Below are 18,197 nucleotides of genomic sequence, written 5' to 3'. Positions count from 1 at the left end.
CATTCACAGTCTGATGCGTCTGTTGTTAGGGTTTGGGTGGCAGGGGGTAGAGTGAATGGCAGCCCCTTGTTGTAGTGGCAGGTCTCTGCCCACCAAAGGAACTCTGTCTTTATACAAGGAATGACAGGTATCATTGATTCCAGGTCCTGAGAATGTTGACACCATAAGCCTTTTAGATACCACTGTAGTTTCCTTATATGCAGTCTTGCATATGGAATTAGTAGAATGCAAAAGTCCATGAACCCCAGGGCTTGCAATATTTTCCTCGCAGATAGCTGGGTCTTTGTGGCCAGTAGTCTGAAGTAGGCTGTCAAATAAACTTGTTTCTCTGGTGTGAGGTAGGCCATCTGGGAAGTTGTATTCAAGCTTGCTCCCAGGAATACAATTTGTTGGCCAGGGTACTAGTTGGGATTTCTTTTCGTTTATGGTGTACCCCAGTGAGGTTAACAGTTTCTTTACAAATGCCAGATAATTTAATAGTATGTCCTGGCTTTCTGCCTGAATTAGACAATCGTCCAGGTATGGGTATATTTGAATATTTCTTTGCCTGCAATGACTGGAGCTAGGCACTTTGTAAATACCCTGGGCACAGTAGATAAGCCAAAGGGCAGTGCATAGAACTGATAGTGCATGTAGCCTGCTCTGAAGTGTAGGCATTTTCTGCAGGATTCCCTTATTGGGATGTGCAGGTAAGCTCCTTTAAATCCAGTGTTGCCAACCAGGCATTTTTACCTAGCATGGGAAGCAGCTGAAGAAGAGTTAGCATTTTGAATTTTGGGATTACCAAAAAGGTGTTCAGGATAGACAGGTCCAAAATAGGATGCCAGGAGTTGTCTTTTCTGGGTACCAGGAAAAGTCTTGAGTAAAAACCTTGTCCTCCATTCCTCTTCTGGGACAGGTTGAACAGCCCGGGTCTATATTAGCAAGTCGAAAATACATTAGAGCGAACACCTAATAAGCGACACATAAAGAGCGAAAACAGAAAATAGCGAAATGCTAAAATCCTGAATCTCAAAATGTCGAATGATTTTATTTGGCCACCAAACAAAACCTGGTGCGATACCGTAAGGAACTAAACTAATAAAATAAAAAACACCTACAAGTGCTGACATGTACGTAACTACGATACATATCACATGATCCACACACTACTATATATTTAACCTAATACTGCCACCCAATATGAATTTTGTGCATATATTATTAAAATAAAAGTAAATAAGTAGTAAATGAAATGTAAATCCCAGTCACTAAATGGTGCATATTATTCAGATGTTAACTATTATGCATTCATACTTTAAGCAACATGGCTACAGCACGAAGAAACTCAGCACTGTTATATTCCTGCTTCTTTGACAATACAGACTGCAAACGTCTTTCACGTTCTACAGTTTTTCTTTTCTTCAGTGATGCAGCACAAGCTGACATTAGTTGAAGGTGAATTTCATCTACTCTGTTTTGCTCACGAACTAGAATAGACAACACACATGGAATGTCAGAAATCCATTTTCCAAGTAAACATCTGATGCGCCGATGCCAACCTTCAACATAGTTTTGTGTTCGCGGCAAAGAACTATCGTTTAAACTTGACACGTTCCAAAAAGAAACGGGATACATAGGTGGAAACCTACCTAATGTTATAGAGCGAGTCAACTGTTTCCTTACACAACCCAAAATAAATACATCAGAAAAGTAACACACTAGTTCTTTACCCTCTACAGCTAGCTGTTTAAATGCTGGTATGACCTCATATTCGGGTAAAAAACTTAATGCTACAAGCTCCTTTACAGCTCTCTGAAATTCAACACAACTGCCATGCAACTTTGATAGTTGCAACTGTTGTACTTTGCGCCATATACACTGAGAGAAATGGAATAGACATCCTTTGTTACTGACATCACTAAAATTAGCTGCTATACTTTTTATGGCAGCTAATTCAAAATCACATAGTATAAACTTCACATGTGGACTTGCATCTAACTGTATACACAATGTGAAGACACATTCCCACATGAAGTTGTACAATTTAAAGGACTTTTTTGTCATAAGACAATACAACAAGGGTACACATTTTTGCTTGTCATTACGTGAAATTAATGCATGAATGCTGTATAACTGTCTACAAAACTTGCCTTTTGTTAAAAAGACACCATCCATGAACCAAATTTCACTCTTGCAAAGATCAACTAAATTTTCCTTAGTTGTGAATACCAAAACATGTAAGTTAGAATGAATATCTACCTTACGTTTTGAATAAAAGTGGACTCTTTCAATTTAAAATCATCTAAGGAAACTGAACTTAATGTACTGCAGGGTTTAGAATGAATAAGTAAACTTTTTCGCCTCTCTCTATGTACAAGCTGTAAAAGAGACCTACGAGTAGGTAATGTAACAACACTCTCCAATGAAGTAGTAGCCAAAACGTCATCTACCAATAAGGCAGGTGTATGTCAGCATTCTTTAGACATTTGTCTTAATTTACAACAAGCAATGTATTTATCAACTTCAGTTGGATCTGAAGCATGCTAACGTGCACTTGATTTGAGTAACAGTTCCTTCAAATCTTTAGTGGCAGTAATAGCCCTACCTTTACATTTATGGCTATTTTTCAATCGACAACACCAATACCTTTTTGTTTTGATAGTTTTCTCTAACACATACAAATACCCGTCAATGATAAGCATCTGTCTTAGCTTTTGAGACTGTACAGTTCCATACAAATTACCTATCACACCAGGTCCTGTTGAAAGAGCATAAGCCATTGCTGCATATAGTAAATGCAATATGCACTCTAAGGTACTGCTCTAAATGCACGTATATAGTACGCACTAAACTATATTAACTTTTCATTCAATATATTTTTCTTATTTTTATTATACACACAGATATTTACTATTCAACACAGTATACTTGACATATACCTATTAATTATTTTAAATTGAGACTTGGGTTTTAATGTTTTTATTTTAAACACGCACTTACGTCATAGATGTGAGATGGCCAACTAAAACATTTCGTTCTTACTGTTTTCGACATTTAATTAGTTCGACATTAAGGAAATTCGACTAACATGTGTCGCTTATTAGGTGTTCGCTCGAACGTATTTTCAACTTGCTAATATAGACCCGAATAGCCCTGATACTTAGAAGAGAGAGAACCTGCTGTTGAGCCTCTGCCCACTGATTTGGGGGTAGGTCTGGCCAACCGTTTGGAGATGGTAAGGTGTGGAAGTGGAATCTGTATCCTTGGGAAACTATATTTAAACCCATTTGTCCTGGGTAATGAGTTCCCAGTTTTTTGCATGCAGGGCGATCTTTCCCTCTAAAGGAGCAGTCAGTTGAGCAGGGCTTGGAAGGTTTAAGGATAAGTCACTGTGACAGTTTACCATAGGGGGGTGTCTTACTACTTCCAGCTTTGGAAGTGGGAGCCCCAAACTGCTTAGGCCTGTGAGTACCTTGAGACTGTAGCCTAGGTGGTCTGCTGTTCCTGGGTTTGGACTGAGAAGGCCTGGAAGAGACAGGAAAGGACCAATTCTTAGAAGGCCAATGCCTACTAAATCTGGGAGGCTGTACTTGCAAGAAATCTTTAACAGTTTGCATAGATTTAGATTTTTCCTCCACCTTTTTAAGTACTTATTCTGCTTTCTTGCCAAACAGACGGTCTTGGTTTAAGGGAGCATCCAGTAATTTAGCTTTAACATGATCTGGCAAAGTTTGCTCCTTAAGCCAAGCATGCCTTCTAAGAACAGACCCAGTGACAGCAGCCCTGCAAGATGCCTCTAAGGAGTCAAAACCACATTGCAAAGTATGTTTAACAACTTGTTCAGCAGAAAGCATTAAATCCTGTAATTCTTTATTTTCAGCACAGTCAGGAATCAACATCATTTTCTGTTTAAGTAATCCAATAATATGCTGCTGATACATTAACATATGAAACTAGCAGTTTACGGCCCTAATGGCCAAATAGCAGAAGTGTATACCTTCTTACCACATCTGTCCAGGGCCCTGGAATCTCTATCAGAGGGGGTAGGGTTTTTTTTCAGTAGTGGCCTTAATGCCTTTGGGTCCCTGTGAAATGGTCTCTGGGTCCGCAATGGGATTCTTAAAGAGGAACTTGAGAGAGTCAGGTACTCTGTAATACCTGCCAGGTTTCCTGGGAGCTGGAGGCAGAGTGTCTGGGGCCAGGCTAGATTCCAAGAAGGCATCATCTACAATGTCCAGTACAGGAGGGATAGCTAAAGGCCTGTGTTGAGGTAGGAGTAAGAATTCCCTAAGCCCCTTCTGGAGTCAGAGTAATCCTGGCTTTCCTAGTGGAAATGCTCCCTAAGAGTGTGCAAAGTTTCACCAAAAGAAAAATCTTCTGGAGGGGAAGCAGAAGGTATGGTGTCCTCTGCATCAGAATCCTCAAAGGAAGATAAGGGCAAATCTTGGTCATCAGAAGAAACAGAAATTTCAGAATCCTGATCAGAAGAATCAGAAGGAAAATCAGTTCTAGGTCTCTTAGAGGGAGAAGGCTGGCTTCCCCTAATTAGAGTAATAAGGTCTTCAGCCATTCTTATCATTTGTTTTTTAGGCATATGGGTCTGACCATGTGGTTTGGACGTTGGTTTTCTGGCGTGGATCGAGTTTTAGGCCTTGAAGAAGAAGATGGCATCACTTTGATATGCAAGTCCTTAGACCTGATTACAGCCACAGAAGCCAGTGCCTGCACAGCGGCTCCAGACCCATCCAAGGTAGAGACATCCGCAGGTTCCACAGTTGAAGAAGCATCTCATCGCATACCGGACTCTGAATGGGTCTCAGTAGAATCTGAAGTAGTGGGTATCAGGGGCTACGAAAGTGCCTCATTGAGTACCGGCAAACTGGCAACTAGCTTAACGGAAGCGTCGTCGGCAGCTTTGGACCTATGCGGTCTATCTCTGTTTTTATTTTTACGTTTTTTTGGAATGTCGGTAGTCAGATGGCGTACCAAAGCCATTTCTGGGTAATTAAACCGAGTACCAAAGTAGTTAGAAGCAAAAATGAACCGAAGAAGAATAGTTCGAGGATTGAATAAGGCACAAAATCGACAGCAAGGGCTGTCGTGGTCTGGGCCTAAGCAAGGAATGCAGTACGAATGAAAATCTTTATGAGGTATTTGCTTTCCACAAGAAATACAATTGTTAACTTTTACTGACATCGGTTTAGAGCAAGAAAAAGGATCCCCAATGGGGTACTTAGCTTTTTTAAAGACTTCGGTTCTGAAACTCGAAAACAAAAATTTCAGAAGTCGGCCGACTGGCACTTGCGAACTGCTTCTGCTTCAGGCACCGCACAGCAAGAATGACTGATGTAATGGTGTCGGCTGCATGCTTTATACCCCTGACTACCTGACGTCATGGAAGATAAGACAAGCAACCGACACAGGACCCAAGACTTTAATAATCAGGCCGACTGAGGGCTATCTGTAAGCAGATAACCCAAATGTAATGACTGCAACAGTGAAACACGAAGAACATCTGAGAAGCCACAGTAGGAGTGATAGTCCAAGGATACTAGTAGTTAACAAGTACATCCAGAAGGAAAAAGGACCAGGGGAAGGAGGGAGGGAGTGAATACTGCAAAAGTGAATAGAAGGACATTTACAGTTATGGTAAGACCTTACACAATTGTACTACATCCTTCCATATCAGTGTTGCAATATTCTTTGCAATACAGAGATTGCAACAGCTCAGGAAGAAGACTGGAATGAGGAAGGGCCAGAAGAACCCTAAAGGGAGCCATAAGAATGACCCTAGCAAAGCCAGTTCTGCCCTTAAAGATCACATCCAACTTATAGTACTTGGTAAAGGTATGTACAGAAGTATAGGTAGCTGCCTTACAAATGGAATTAGTATCCAAACCCTTGAAAAAAAAAACACCAGAAGAAGCCACAGCTCTAGTAGAATGAGCCTTAACAGAAGAAGGAAGGCTCTTCCCATGAAAAGAATAGCAAAAAGAAATAGCTTTAGATATCCAAGAAGAAATGGTTTGCTTAGAAACAGTCAAAACCAAAGACCTAGGATGAAAAGAAACAAAAAGCTGCTCAGATTTATGAAGAGGTTTAGTCTTATCCAAATAATATCGGAGTTGTCTGTGCAAATCTAAGGTATGCAAAACCTTCTCATTAACAGACTGTAAAGAAGGGAAAAAAGTGGACAAATTAACAGAATGATTAAGAGACAACTAATTAACCAACTTAGGCATAAAAGAAGGATTAGTACGAAGGGACACCCTTATCCTTATGAAAAACTATAAAGGGGGAACAGCCATAAGTGCTTGCAACTCAGGCATCCATCTGGCATAAGTTAGGGCTAAAAGAATAACAGTCTGACAAGAGCAATACTGTAAGGAAGCTGAAGCAGCAGGCTCAAAAGGAGCCTGAGTCAATTTTTCTAAAACACAATTAAGATCTCAGGAAGGAGGTACAGGCTTCCTGGGAGGCGTAATGTGAAGGACGCATTTTAGAAACTGTTTGGTCTCAAATCTAGAGACCAAAGGGGGAGTCAAAGGCAGACAAGCAGAGATAGCTGATAGGTGGGCCTTAATGGAAGAATATGCCAACCCAGCATTGAGCAATTCACACAAATAAGAGAGGACCAAAGGAACATCCGCAGTAAGTGGATCCTGGTTATGAGAAAGACAGCAAACAGAAAATCTTTTCCATTTGGACAAATAAGATTTTATTGTATGGGTTTCTTGGCCTCCTGCAGGACCCCGAAGCATGTCCTCAGAAAAAAGGTGCCTGAAGGTGATGAAAACTCTATTACCCACAACGTCAGTAGAAGAGTGGACAAGTGGGGATAGATGAGAGACCCCTTTGTCTTGTGTGAGTAGGTCCACCCTGTGAGGTAACATGATGAATGCCCTTGGCTAAATGCAGAGGAAGACAGAACCTGTCTGTACCAAAAGGAAGTCACCAGCAAGATTTTGGGAGCATCCTGATTTACCTCCAAAATGAGAGGAAGGGGAGAGAAGGCATAAAGAAACATCCCCTTCCAAGAAAAAGGGAGGGTGTCCACCTTCCAGGCCAGAGGACATGGAACTCTGGTGCAAAATATAGGAAGTTGTCTGTTCAGAGGGAAGGCAAATAGACCAACTTGAAGAGTACCCCACTGGTGGACTATATCCAGAAACACATCCCTGTGAAGGACCCACTCGTGGGATTGTGTTATGGACCTGCTCATAGAATCTGCCACTGTGTTCTGATCTGACGGAATGTCAACTGCCTGAAGGGTCACCTGATACTGGACAGTTAGCTCCCAGACCTGAGGGCTAATCTGCACAGGAGATGAGACCTTGTTCCCCCTTGCTTGTTGATATAATGGGTCTATATTATTTCCTCGAAGAGGTGTTCCATCGAATGCCTCTTCATCGAACCTTAAACCACAAACTGTGAAAACAGCGAATGGCCACATCAGCGATTTCTTTCCCTGGGAAAGAAATCGCTTGGCCATCCTCATCAGTTTGCTGTTTTCTCCACTGTAGTGCGATCTCGGAGTTAGCATATTTAGTTAGGGGAGGTGTGGGGGGGCACAGCCTCCCACTTTTTAATGTTTGTGGTGATGTGTTGGTATTTGTAGGGCAACTGATTTCTTTCCCAGGGAAAGAAACCTCTGATGTGGATGTTCAGTGTTTTCAAAGTTCGTGGTTTAGGGGTCGATGAAGAGGCATTCGATGGAACGGCTCTTCAAGGAAATAATATAGACTCGATATAACACATCATTGTGGTATTGGGCTCTGAAAGGATAAGAAAATGAAAAGCCTGAAGAACCAGAAGAAGGATTTTCATCTCTTTGACACTGAAGTGGCCTTTCTTTGGTCAAAGAGACCAAAGGCCTTGCACCTTCAGATGGCTGAAGGAGACAACCCATTCCACATCCAGGCATCTGCGAAAAGTTCCTGAGAGGGAACGGGAGGTTGAAAATGAAACCCTGGATTGAGGGACAACTGATGAATCCACCACTGATGTTCCTGCTTGAGGCATGGAAGAAGTGTGACAAGAAAATCTTAAGGATGAGAATATTGAAGCCAAACTGACTTTAGAAACCACTGGATCTTTCTCATGTAGAGCTTGGCTTGAGGGAGCATAGGAATGGTGGAAGCCAAGAAACCCAGAGCCCTCAGAAATTCTTTGGCTGTGACTGAAGCCAGAGGATGAAGGGACTGAAAGAAAGCAATGAGAGTTAAGGCCTTGGGAGGAGGCAGAGATACCAGCATTGGAACAGTCGGGATCCTGCATCCCAGAAAACATGATCCTGAGAAGGAGTCAAGAATGAATTTTGGAAATTTACAGTAAACCCCAGGCCTTGCAGGAGGGAAATAGCAAAGTGCAGTTGCTAAAGTAAAATCCCTGAAGAGGAGGCTTGAATAAGTAGATCGGCCAGGTAAGGAAATTCCTGTATCCCCATTAACCTGCAGAAAGCAATTACAGGAGTGAGGCATTTGGTGAAGATCCTTGGGGAGTAGAGAGGCCAAAGGGCAAAGCAGAGAACTGAAAATGCCAGGAAGCAACAGAGAAATGTAAACATTTCCTGAAAAGGGGATGAATAGGAATGTGAATCTTGAGATCCAGAAGAGCACAAAAGGCTGAGAAAGTAGCAGAGGAAGCAAGGTTTGAAGGCACAAGAAGTTACAGCATCTGAAAGGAAGAGACTTTCAAAAAGGTGTTTTGATGAGACAGATTCAGAATGGATTTCCAGGTGCCCTTTTCCTGGGGACCAAGAACATTGTGGAGTAAAACCCCTTCCCCCTTTGAGGAACTGAAACTTCCTGAATAATTCCCTGAGCCAGAAGGCCCTGAAGCACCTCTGGAAAAAAAGGCAGTTGTTCCTGAGGAGGCTGAGGAATGCCCAAAAAGAGGGGGGGGGGATTTCCAAACCATGTAATAACCCTGGCAAATTATGGAAAGAACCCAGGAGTCTTGGGTGATCTTTAGCCAAAAAGGAAGGGACAGAGAAATATGTAGAGAAAGAAGAATGTGACTGAAGAACAGGGCAAGGATAGTCAGACAGCAACTGGTTTGTCAGGAAAAGGAGGCTTCTGAGTGGAAGGAGTTTGAGTAGTTGGCAGGGGGAGCCCATCTACCACCCTTTTTACCTTTGTGTGGGAGGGCAAAAAGTACAGTTTTGTACCTACCATAAATGTAGATGTTCGAAGATCCACATTGCTGCAGTCATAACTATTGGGTAGTCCGCTGTCCTCGGTCGGCCCGAATACCAAAGTGTTAGGCTGGCGTCGGTCATGGTCGCTTAGATCTGACGTCAGAACGCCGAGGTACTAAAGCGCATGACCGACGTCATATCCTCAGTCTTTCTTGCCCCAGATGTCAGAAGACCCTAAAAAGAAAGGCCATAGCCAAAACACAGAGAAACATCCAACCACCTATGTACAAACAATATATACAACCCAAAACACACAACCACCCCAAACCACAGAGGGGAAGGAGGGAGGGTAAATTGGACTGCAGCAATGTGGATCTTCGAACATCTACATTTATGGTAGGTACAAAACTGTACTATGTTCTTCATCTCACATTGCTGCAGTCATAACTATTGGGTAGAATCCCAAAGCAAAGGTAAAGGGAGGATGGCAAAATTATAAAGCATTGGGAGCTGCTAACATGCCCTGTAAAACTGCAGTGGCAAACCCAGCCCTAGATTTGGAGTAAAGAGGTAGATGGTAATGTTTAGAAAAAGTGTGCACTGAACTCCAAGTAGCTGCCTCCAAAATATCTTTAGTAGCTACACCCCTTAGAAAAGCAGTTGAAGTGGCAGTAGCCCTAGTGGAATGAGGTCTGATTCCAGCCGGAATCTCCTTGCCATGATGAGAATAACAAAAAGCAATACAATGGCCAATCCACTTAGAAATAGTTTGTTTAGAAACAGGTTTCCCCTGAGAACCCAAAGCAAAAGAAACAACGTTGAGACTGTCTGAACCCTTTAGTTCTGCTCAAATAATAACGCAACTGCCTGTGAATATCCAAAGAGTGCAAAATCTTTTCCCCTTTATTTTGGGGATCAGCATAAAAAGTAGGCAAATGAATAGACTGGTTCAAGGCCACATTTGAGACCACTTTAGGCATGAAAGTAGGGTTAGTACGCAAAGAGACCCTGTCCTTATGAAAAATTAGGAAGGGTTCAACTGCCATTAGAGCCTGTAATTCAGATACCCTTCTAGCAGACATAATGGCCAACAAAAAAGCTGTCTTCCAAGACAAAAACTTCAACTCAGCTGTAGCTGCAGGTTCAAAAGGAGATAAAGTGAGTTTCTCCAACACAAAATTGAGATCCCAGGAAGGAGTAGGAGCTCTACGTGGGGGTCTTATGTTCTTTGCCCCTCTAAGAAATTGCTTGAACAAAGGATGAGAGAATAAAGGTGGGTCACAGTCATAGTGAGCAGAAATGGCTGCAGCATGAACTTTTACAGAGGAGAAAGACAAACCTTTGTCTAGTAATTCTGTAAGATACTGAAGTGAAACACTCAAATTAGGTACTGAAACATCAAAGCACTTTGCTTTGCTCCAAAGAAAAAATCTCCTCCATTTATCAGCATAAACCTTCCTTGTACTAGGCCGTCTGGCCTCCAAAATAACATTCAAAACTTGTTGAGGAAGCTTCGACCCTCCAGGGTCTAGAACCAAATATGCCAAGCTGCCAGATGCAGGGACTGTATCTTGACATTGAGGAAATGAGTGCCTGCCTGGGTCAAAAGGTGTGGACTTGCTGGCAAAGGCCAAGGAGGCTCCCGTACTAAACTCCTCAGCAGAGGGTACCAGTGTTGACGTGGCCAATCTGGAGCTATAAGAATCATGGAGGGCTTGTCCTGTCTGACCTTCAAGAGCACCCTGGGAAGGAGAGGCAGAGGAGGAAAGGCATAGACGTGAAGATTGTTCCAATTGAATGAAAGAGCATCCACTTTCCAAGCTTTTGGATAAAACATCTTTGTGCAAAACTTTGGCAGTTGGAAATTTAGTGGAGAAGCGAACAGATCTATGTCTGGAGTCCCCCAAAACACTGTCAACTGTCGAAATACATGAGGATCCAGTTTCCACTCGTGGGGATCCACCATCTGTCTGCTCAAAACATCCGCTAAGGAGTTCTGTGCTCCTGGCAGAAACCTTGCTTGAAGAGTGAGGTGCAAACTGAGAGCCGTCTCCCACAAAATCATAGCTTGCCTGCAAAGTGGGTACGAATGGGTTCCCCCTTGCTTGTTGATGTACCACATGACAGTTGTGTTGTCTGTTTGAATCAACACTTGTCCTGGGTGTAGTAGATCCTTGAAAGCCATCAATGCAAATTGGACTGCTAACATCTCCTTCATGTTGATATGCAAATGTTGAAGTCTGGCAGGCCACGTGTCTTGAACCCATTTTCCATTGAGGTGTGCTCCCCAAGCCTTGTCCGAGGCATCTGTCATTAAAATCTGACTCGCCTCTGGTCGGGTCACAGAGAGTCCCTTGTTTAGGTGACATTCCTGAGCCCACCACAAAAATTCCTTTTGAATGCAAGGTATTATTTGAATGACAGTGTCCAAATCGTGGCAGTGTTGAGTCCATACACTCTTGAGATACCATTGTAACTTCCTCATATGCAGTTTGGCATTGGGAAGCACCAGAATACAAGATGCCATGAACCCCAAGGCTTGAAGGACTGTCCTTGCAGTCAGCCTGGACAGGTGAGACAATTGTTGGAAGTAAAGGGAAAGATTTCTTTGCTTGTCCGGGGTCAAAAAAGCCATCTGAGAGGCTGTATTCAGTCTCACACTCAGAAAGCACATGTCCTGAGAGGGTACTAGACTGGACTTTATTTCGTTCACAGAATACCCTAGGCACCTTAACACTGCCATAACATATTGAAGATGGTGAAGTAGCTTGTCTTTGTCTTGAGCAAGAATCAGGCAATCGTCCAAGTAAGGATAAATCTGTATTCCTCTTAACCTGAAGAAGGCTATCACCGGAGCCAGAACCTTTGTGAATACCCTGGGCACAGTAGATAAGCCAAAGGGCAATGCAGAGAACTGATAATGTAAAGTCCCAGCCCGAAAACGCAGGAATCTCCTGCAGCTTGGCCTGATAGGAATATGAAGATAAGCCTCCTTGAGATCCAGAGTTACCATCCAGTGATCTTTGCCTAGCATAGGTAGAAGTTGTTGCAAAGTCAACATTTTGAATTTTGGAATGTCCAGGTATGTGTTGAGAATAGACAAATCCAGAATCGGTCTCCAAGTGTCTCCCTTCTTTGGAACAAGAAACAGGCGAGAATAAAAGCCTAGGCCCACCTCTAATGGAGGCACCTGCTGGATAGCTCCCATGTGAAGAAGTAAAGAAATCTGTTTGTGAGCCTCTGCCTTTTGTTGAGGAGGAACGTCTGGCATGCCTTTGAAAGGGGGCAATGTGTGGAAATAAAACTTGTAGCCTCGGTTTATAATGTCCAACACCCATTTGTCCTGGGTGACTAAAAGCCAATTTTGCCTGAAAAGTGTCAACTTTCCCCCTAGAGGAGCTGCCAGACAAGAAGGATCGGGCAGCTGAAGGTGCAGGTCATTGGGTCTGCTTACGAAAGGACTGGCCCCTGCCCTCACCAGCAGACTGCGCAGGGGAACTCCACGTCCTAGGCCTAAAAGAACCCTGTGCATGAGCTCTGCCCCTACCACGTCTAGATCTGCCTCTAGACTGTAAATCAGAAGAAGGGTAAGCCCATCCCTTAGTAGGCCAATTTCTGCTAAACTTAGGGGGCTGCACTTGTAAGAAATCTTTAACAGTCTGCATAGACTTAGCTTTGTCCTCCATTTTCTTCAAGACTGACTCCACAGGAGAACCAAACAAAACTTCAGACTGAAGGGGAGCATCCAAAATTTGAGCTTTCACATGCTCTGACAAGTTTTGATCCTTAAGCCAAGCGTGCCTACGAATAACTGATCCAGTGGCGGCCACCCTAGAAGAGGCCTGCAAAGCATCAAAACCACACTGCAAGGAATGCTTACCCACCTGATCAGAGGCATGAACCAAATCCTGTAATTCCTTACACTCTATGCCCTCTGCTAAAGCATCCACCTTAGATTTCAATTGACTAAGAAGAAAATTCTGGTATTTCAGCATATGAAACTGGCAATTTAAAGCCCTCATTGCAAGAGTGGAAGAGGTATACACTTTTTTACCCCACCTATCCAGAGCTCTAGAGTCCTTATCCATAGGAACTGGATTCTTTACAACAGAAGCCCTGACACCCTTAGGTCCCTGACTAATAGTTTCAGGGTCCGCCCTAGGGCTCATATACAAGTACTTATGAGCCTCTGGCACCCTGTAATACCTGTCTGGCTTAACTGGGGCCGGAGGCAAAGAGTCTGGATTAAGTGAAGCCTCAGAGAAAACATCCTGTACAACATCCAAGACCGGAGGTATAGCCAAGGGCCTATGTTGTGGCAAAAACAAGAATTCCCTAAGCCTCTTTCGGGAATCTGAGAAATCCTGACCTTCCCATTTAAAATGCTCCCTCATAGAATGCAGAGTTTCTGAAAAAGAAAAATCCTCTGGAGGGGAAGCAGAGGGACTAGAATCCTCTGCGTCAGAATCAGAATAAGGGGGAAAATCCTGAATGTCTTCAGCCGAAGACTCTGAATAATCTGAAGAATGTTCCAATCCTTCCACCTCTGGCTCCACCCTAGGCCTCTTATCTGGAGGGGGCATAGAACCTCTAATCAAGGTAATTAAATCTTCTGCCATTTTAAGCATGTGTTTTTTAGGCACAGAACCTGCAGAACTAGGACTGACGCCAGAGGAAGATAAACCAGGCCTGGCCTTTGAAGGTACCTTAGAGACAGAGGGAGAAGGCCTAACCACCTTATGCAAAGAAGGGAGTACAGCCACCTGAGAGGCCCCCTCAGCCTGACCTGACTCCTGAGAGGCCACATCTAGCAAAACTAAAGGTTCCTCCTGAGACTCAACTGAAACCTCGGCCGGATCCACAGACTCCACCGTGGTCTCTAAAGAACCGGCATCCGGAACGGACGACTCATCCTGTCTGGTTTTCAAAGATTTCTCCTTGCGCTTCTTCGCGGTAGCGGGCGTCGGAGGATCCGACGGCATATTATAATTACACCGCTTACCGAAGACAAGCCTAGCACAATCTAACCTAAGCTTAATAGTGCGCTTATTAAATTTAGCACAAAAGCGACACCCGACTACGTCGTGCTCAGGCCCCAAACAAGGAATACAAAGAGAGTGGTAATCCCTATGAGGTATCTGTTTCCCACAAGAAATACAATTATTCACTTTTTCTGACATCTGGAATTAACTGAGGCAAGAAAAGACAAAAATATTCCCCAACGGGGTACTTAGCCCAACTTGGTCTTCGGTCTGAAACTCAGAATACGAAAATTTCAGGATGCCGAACGGCACTTGCAAACGCTGCTTCTGCTTCGGACCATGCGGCAAGAAAGACTGAGGATATGACGTCGGTCATGCGCTTTAGTACCTCGGCGTTCTGACGTCAGATCTAAGCGACCATGACCGACGCCAGCCTAACACTTTGGTATTCGGGCCGACCGAGGACAGCGGACTACCCAATAGTTATGACTGCAGCAATGTGAGATGAAGAACATCTGCCTATGGACAAAGGCAGGCTTGTTAGGATAATTCCTCTGAAATTTGGGCACAGGAGAAACAAAAATATGCTTCAACTCCAGTAATGCCTTGCCGTTTTCTTGCAGGGACTTAAACAACTCAGTAGCAGCAGCACTAAACAAATGCTTATTATCCATAGGAGCACCCACCAGTTTAGTCTTGATATATCATCAGGCAAAGGCTGAAATCTAAGCCACTTATGCCTCCTCAAAACAGATCCAAAAGCAGCAGCCCTAGGTGAAGCATCCTCTGCATCACACCTGCATTTAATGGAATGGCGATCTACTTGGGAGGACGTCCCAAGCAAGGCAAGAGCAGAGGCCTTCCCTTCAGAATCAGGGAAAATCTGAAATAGTCTGACAGGCTTGAGACAGTCATATGTGTCTGACAGGTAACAGCTCTAAAGGCTAGGACAGCAGAAGTAGACACCTTTTTACCAAGCCTATCCTTATCAGATGAAAGCAACTTAGTGGAAGGCAACAATTTGGAGGGCTTATCAGAAGCAACTGACACCACAGAATGGTCAGCAGAGGGACACAAAGAAACTTGCAGTCCTCAGGCACTTTATGAAACCTATCAGTTTTTTTGGGAGCAGTGGGCTGGGAATCAGGAGCCTTAGAAATAGTGGAAAAAGTGCATTCAGCAAGGCAGCAAGAACGGGAAGAACAGCAGAGGGCCTAGGAGACTACATTTGTAGAAGCTCAAAGTACCTCTTCTGAATATCAGACACCTGAGCACAGTCACATTTGAAAAATTCCATCATTCTGGAAACAGTCACCAAATGAAACCTCCTCAAAAGGAGAGTCAGGAATGGCAGACTCTTCTTCCTCAGAACAACAGTCAAGTGGCAAAGGAATCTGAGATGAATATGTCAGGGACTCCATCAGAGTCAGCAACATCCTCATCAGAAGAATCCTGCTCCCTGGGCCTCTTAAGTTGGGTAGAAGACCAGGGAGGAGCAATAGCAAAAACTCCCTGTGTAGGCTTAAGAGGCATAAAGACATTAAACAAACCTTGAGTGAAGTTTTGCCATTCACTTTGTGGAACTTTCAGAGCAGGCAAAATATGTTTAGTTTTCCGTTTCTTTTTAAGTGGGATGTCCGCCTTAACAAATTTTGGAGTTTTTGACCCCTGACGACACTCTATAATGGTAGTCGGAACGTCTTCCCTCACTAGAATCTGAGGAAAACACCTAGGCCCTTCCGTAATAACCAGCCGCTATTCCTCTGTACATCAGAAGCAGATGTCTGCAAAACTTCCATGGATGTTCGTTGAGTCGGATCCATGCTGGCTTCCAAAGTGGTCGAGGTAGACAAATCCCAGAAAGAAACCAGAAGATCGTCTGGGCTTTTACCAGCCTCAAGAGAGACGTTCAGTGGAGCTGATACAGCCAAAAAATCAGAGCGAGCTTTCTTGGCCTTTTTCTTCACAGAGAGCTGGCCCACGGGCTGGGGAATATCCTTCCATGGTATCTTTAGCCAACAGTTTAAGTTGCTAGTTCTCTAAGTAAATCACAAGAGAAGAAAGCAGACTTCCAACTTCTTAGGAATGAAAGTTTGACATATCTCACAAGATATATGGTCATGGGAAGTGGCTAAACAGAACAAACACTGCTGGTGACCATCTTTACAGGGAATCTGTCTCCCGCACTGGAATTTCCCCTTTCTGGATGACATGAAACCAACAAACAGAAACAAGGCATAACAAAGATAATAAAATCAAAAAACCCCAATGGGGCACTTATTTGAAAGTGGTACAAACCAGCAGACGAACGAGCATTCAGACTGATGATCGAAAATGGTGTTCGGACTGGTGGCAAAGAAGTTCAGAAGATAGTACTCCTTTATGCCCTACGCTGGCATGGGAAGCATACGTGTGACGTACAATGTAATCATTACAACCTAAAGGCTTTTGTATACTGGCGGGATATCAGGCTGCCCTTGGCAGGGGATCCCTATTGTAAAGAATATTGCAATACTCACATGGAAGGACATCATAAGATCTAGGAACTCTGAGCACACCCCAGAAAGTTTCCTCAGGGCTGTAAAATACAACATCTCTTAAATCCCATTACATCTCATTAAACATGAGTCATTCCATGAGCCATATCCCTAAAACAAGGGCAGCAGGCAATAATGCTTCTGCATTTGTTGTCTTTAACTCACCACAACTGAACACCAGCTGCCACTTGCTCCATTCCTCATTCATTAGGTCTACCAGAACCACCTTAGCCCCCCCCGACTCAACTCACTCCATGCCCGGCCAGTGAATAGACTGCAGACATGGGTGCAGCATCATACTGCTGCTGGGAAGAGTGTGCCCTAACTCTAGCCACCATGTGGCAACCTTACAGATTCAGCAATTACTGCTTTGATGAGCTGCAAGTGCGATTATGTACATCAGCAACTACCCAATTAAGCAGTTCACCTCTTATACAGAATGGAGCTTGCCAGGCTTGCAAGACTGCTCATTACGCCGATCTTAGGTTGCCTCCCTACCCCCGGGATGGGTGAGCAATATTGGCTGCTCACTGCCATCCTCGTCCTCCTCTTGCAGCTCCTCCAATGGTCATGTCACTAACTAAACACTGGACATCTATGGCACAGTAAGGGCTTTATCTCTCTCTCTGCCACTGGGTCATTGTTAATGTTCTAGCATTGTCAGTTTTCTATACACATTTCATAGTCTGAACAGACTTTCATTTCAGTTTCACAGATTTCAAAATCACATAACCATAACACAGAAATAAATTTTAAAAAATAAACATTATGCCTTGGCAGCTTTTGTAGAAAGCATTCTTTATTACTTACTGCTGGACTTGATGACTGCAGTTTGCACTAGTGAAACTAACAATCATTTGTAGTTTGTCAGTAGCATAGTTTACAAACTGCTTCTTGAAAGTTCTTTCCATAGCTTTAGTTGTCCAGGTCAGCCTTTCATAAAAATATAGTAGTCCATACAAACCAAGGGAAAGGGCTATCATTTTCCACCCCACAGTCCTCCATACCTGTAAAAGAAGGAGCAAATAAATCATCATCCATGATATATATGCAACTAATCTACATATTGCAATTAAAAAGCAATAAAGAACATATATTCAACTTTGCAGTGGAATGGTCGCCTTCAGAATACAAATAGTACAAGCATTTATGGATATGTATTCTCTGCATTAGTACACTTGTTTTATTTTCCTGCTACAGATGTGCCCTAACCTGATGTCATACCTCTCAACTTGGAAACATCAAAAATCTGGACAAAGGCCCATGAAAAATAGGTACAATTGGCCAAAAGTCTGGATGCTGACTAAGATAAAATTTGCGTACATAATTATGCAACACCACCCACTCCAAAGGAATTGTGGGATACCAATATTCAAACACAAATTGAAGAAGAGACAAAATATTAAACACAAAATATAACCAGAACAATAGCGTTTTACTTGTATTAACATTTAAACTCGTATAACACTAAAATGCAATTTTCTTTTATAAAAATAAAATGACCTGCTACACTAATATTAAATAACAAAATATAACCAAAACAATACTGTTTTATTT

The 18,197-nt window shown here is 43.1% G+C and overlaps 1 protein-coding gene across 5 annotated transcripts in view; it reads right to left on the bottom strand.

The window, feature by feature from the left end:
• MFN1 (mitofusin 1) overlaps positions 1-18,197 on the bottom strand; it is a 1,379,005-nt gene that overhangs the window by 103,430 nt on the left and 1,257,378 nt on the right. For all 5 annotated transcript variants that reach the window (XM_044070376.1, XM_044070375.1, XM_044070373.1 and 2 more), the window contains exon 17: positions 17,451-17,647. In XM_044070376.1, coding sequence (XP_043926311.1) covers positions 17,451-17,647 — 197 coding nt within the window. The remainder of the gene's footprint in view (positions 1-17,450; positions 17,648-18,197) is intronic.

This window comes from Protopterus annectens, chromosome 4.part1 (genome assembly GCF_019279795.1).
Source record: "Protopterus annectens isolate FY-2018-M chromosome 4.part1, PAN1.0, whole genome shotgun sequence".
NCBI lineage: Eukaryota > Metazoa > Chordata > Ceratodontiformes > Protopteridae > Protopterus > Protopterus annectens.
Note: the sequence above shows the minus strand (reverse complement) of the source record. Positions and strands in the feature narration are given on the sequence as shown.